The 2,535-nt window shown below is 41.9% G+C and overlaps 1 protein-coding gene across 1 annotated transcript; it reads left to right on the top strand.

Moving 5' to 3' along the window:
* Positions 1–519: 519 nt before the first annotated feature.
* On the top strand, positions 520–1,306 carry LOC129778376 (adult cuticle protein 1-like). Its single transcript, XM_055785246.1, has 2 exons — positions 520–663; positions 733–1,306. Exons 1-2 carry the CDS (start codon positions 658–660, stop codon positions 1,099–1,101), a joined length of 375 nt encoding a protein of 124 aa, XP_055641221.1. The 5' UTR covers positions 520–657; the 3' UTR covers positions 1,102–1,306.
* The last annotated feature ends 1,229 nt before the right edge of the window (positions 1,307–2,535 follow it).

The following is a 2,535-nucleotide window of genomic DNA, read 5'->3' as shown; positions in this document are numbered from 1 at the left end:
AAATAAATCTCGGAAAATTGATTTTTATCCTAATGAACCCTTTCTCATTATTGATGAACTAGAACAAATCGTGAACAATCGTAGAACTATTTCCATGCTACAAGATCGTTGATACAGAATATGATAGAACAAGATCGAAAGCCATTGAAAATGTGCTCGAAGGAACAAGGTCAAACAGTGTGCAAGAAAAACAGCCACCCTTTCCGTACGCAGATGATGGATTGCAGCCACTCACCACTCCCACTTCGCAGCACTCACCCCATCCATTGCCGTCACCGAAGCGCAGCACTCAGCTTGAACCAGTAGGATTCTCGCTAAGCCCACACCCACACAGCGGCGGACGTCGTCAACAGGTGGGACCGAGAGAACCGATCGCGTTCGGTTCGATGTCTTGAAGAATGCAGCGGAGGCAAATGGTGTGCGAAATAAGTAATTATCATTATTACGGGCATTGCTTTCGCTCTTCGGTCTGTGGGGAGGCCGGTGCTCGTGGCTTTCCAAACCAATCGGTAAGTTGGGCGCACTCTATCTGGAAGAGATCGATTCGGTGTTTTAGTATAAAAGCCACTGCCGGGTTCTGAATCAAATCATAAGTACTTCAAGTGTTCAAACCACTAAAACCTTACCCTTTCTAAGCAAATCTAACAATCTTCTAAGATGAAGGTATTTTGTTCTTATCAGAAGTGTTCTAAGTGTTGTAGATAACGCAAAATGTGATTCCTTCACTTCTAGTGCGTCATTGCCGCTGTTGTAATTGCCCTCGCCGTTGCTGCGGAAGCCAGCTGGGGACCATGGGGAACCGTCGTGCAGTCTAATGTTCCGGCGTGGCCAGCAGCTCATTGGGCTGGTGCTTACGGAGCGTGGCCAGCTGCTGCCGGTCATTGGGACGGAGCTTGGACCGGTGCCGGACATTGGGGTGGAGCCTGGCCTGCAGCCGCCCACTGGGGTGTCCCAGCTGCTTCGGTTGCCCATCATGCTGGAGTTGTTCCCGGAGCTGTCTCTGTGAACGCCAACCGTGGCTCTGTCCATGTTGCACCACTCGCAGGACATGCCGTCTCTCAGAAGCAACTTAATCTCGCCCCAGCCCCAGGAACTATCTAAGATAACACAATAAGGATTAAACTCACCCCCTTATGTCACAACAGGAAACAACAGGATGCTCAATTGACCCAAACATAAACAAAATGCGATCAACTACTGCCATGCTCGTGACACTGATGCCGAAGTTCTGTGTTGTACGTTTTACTCATCATCATTAGAGGATATATTTACCGTTGTAAATAAAAATGAACTCTCAAAAACTTAATCTTTTGATTCATTTGACGATGCAATGACCATAGTTTGGATGAAAGTTTGAAATTTTAGAATCTTTTTGATACACACTGCATAGGCTACAATTTATTATTTTGACGTCTTTGATTGTGATATAGGAAATAGGGCATGGCATGACAAGATGAAATGATCTCAAATGCCCATTACGCAAAATCGCATGTTTTTCTATAATTTTTCGGTTAAAACACAGATAGTGGAGATAGTTAAACAAGTGAACAATTTAACGAATAAGAGGAGTATGTTCTACGAGCGAATGCAAGGATAAATTCTGTATTATGCCAGTTTCTTTCAACTTTAGTTTCCATGAAAATTATATGCAATACGAACTGTTTATTGCACACAATTGTTATTAAAAACAATTCGTCATACATTATTAATTGGACATCAAGTTAGTGTGATACAAAAAAGGGTGATTTGGAAGGTGAAGTGGGTGGGTGGGATCACTGCAAATGTTGTTTTCAGTGAGTTTTCTTACATGGTAATGGTAGTGAGCAGCGAATACTTGTGGAATCACGTCGGGGAAAACGAGCAAATCGATTATGATCCACCTACGGCAATGTTTTGGACAAAGTAATCTTACCGACTTGTGCACCCGTGGCCGAGTGGTTAGCGTCTCACATTATCATGCCGGGTGTTCGGGTTCGATTCCCGTTCTGGCCGGGGGATTTTTTCGTCAAAGAAATTTCCTTCGACTTTTTTGGCTTAGAAAATCTCAACTAAGTATTAATAAATGACGCTAGTTAATGCATACGTTGAGACGGCAAAAGTTCCACAGGGAACGTTAACGCCATTCAAGAAGAAGAAGAATCTTACCGACTTTAGCGACGGGGCAACGAAGGAAAAAAAATCTTTTTAAATATTTTTCCATATTTCAGCCGATATGCCCGAAAAAGTTACTAAAAATTGAACTTCACAAGCAAGGATTATTTTTACCCTCAATAACATTTTTATTTTTTATTTTTTTTACAATTATCCTGTGTTTTTCCTGTAAATTATAAATTAACACTTCAAAATCACCCTTCATAACTAACCCTTCAGGACAACAATTTGGAGTATTAAAACATTCTTATCCTCAAGCAATTATTCTCAACAAACACAATACTACGTCAAGCTTCCGTCCGTGCCATCAGGAACTTTTTTTTTCCAGTTTGTATTTATCAACCTCCAGTTCAATTTAATGATATCTTGTCATGAAACTCTTTG

Source organism: Toxorhynchites rutilus, chromosome 3, assembly GCF_029784135.1.
Source record: "Toxorhynchites rutilus septentrionalis strain SRP chromosome 3, ASM2978413v1, whole genome shotgun sequence".
NCBI classification, from domain to species: domain Eukaryota; kingdom Metazoa; phylum Arthropoda; class Insecta; order Diptera; family Culicidae; genus Toxorhynchites; species Toxorhynchites rutilus.
The sequence above is the reverse complement of the archived record's forward strand: the minus strand, read 5'-3'. Positions and strand labels throughout refer to the sequence as shown.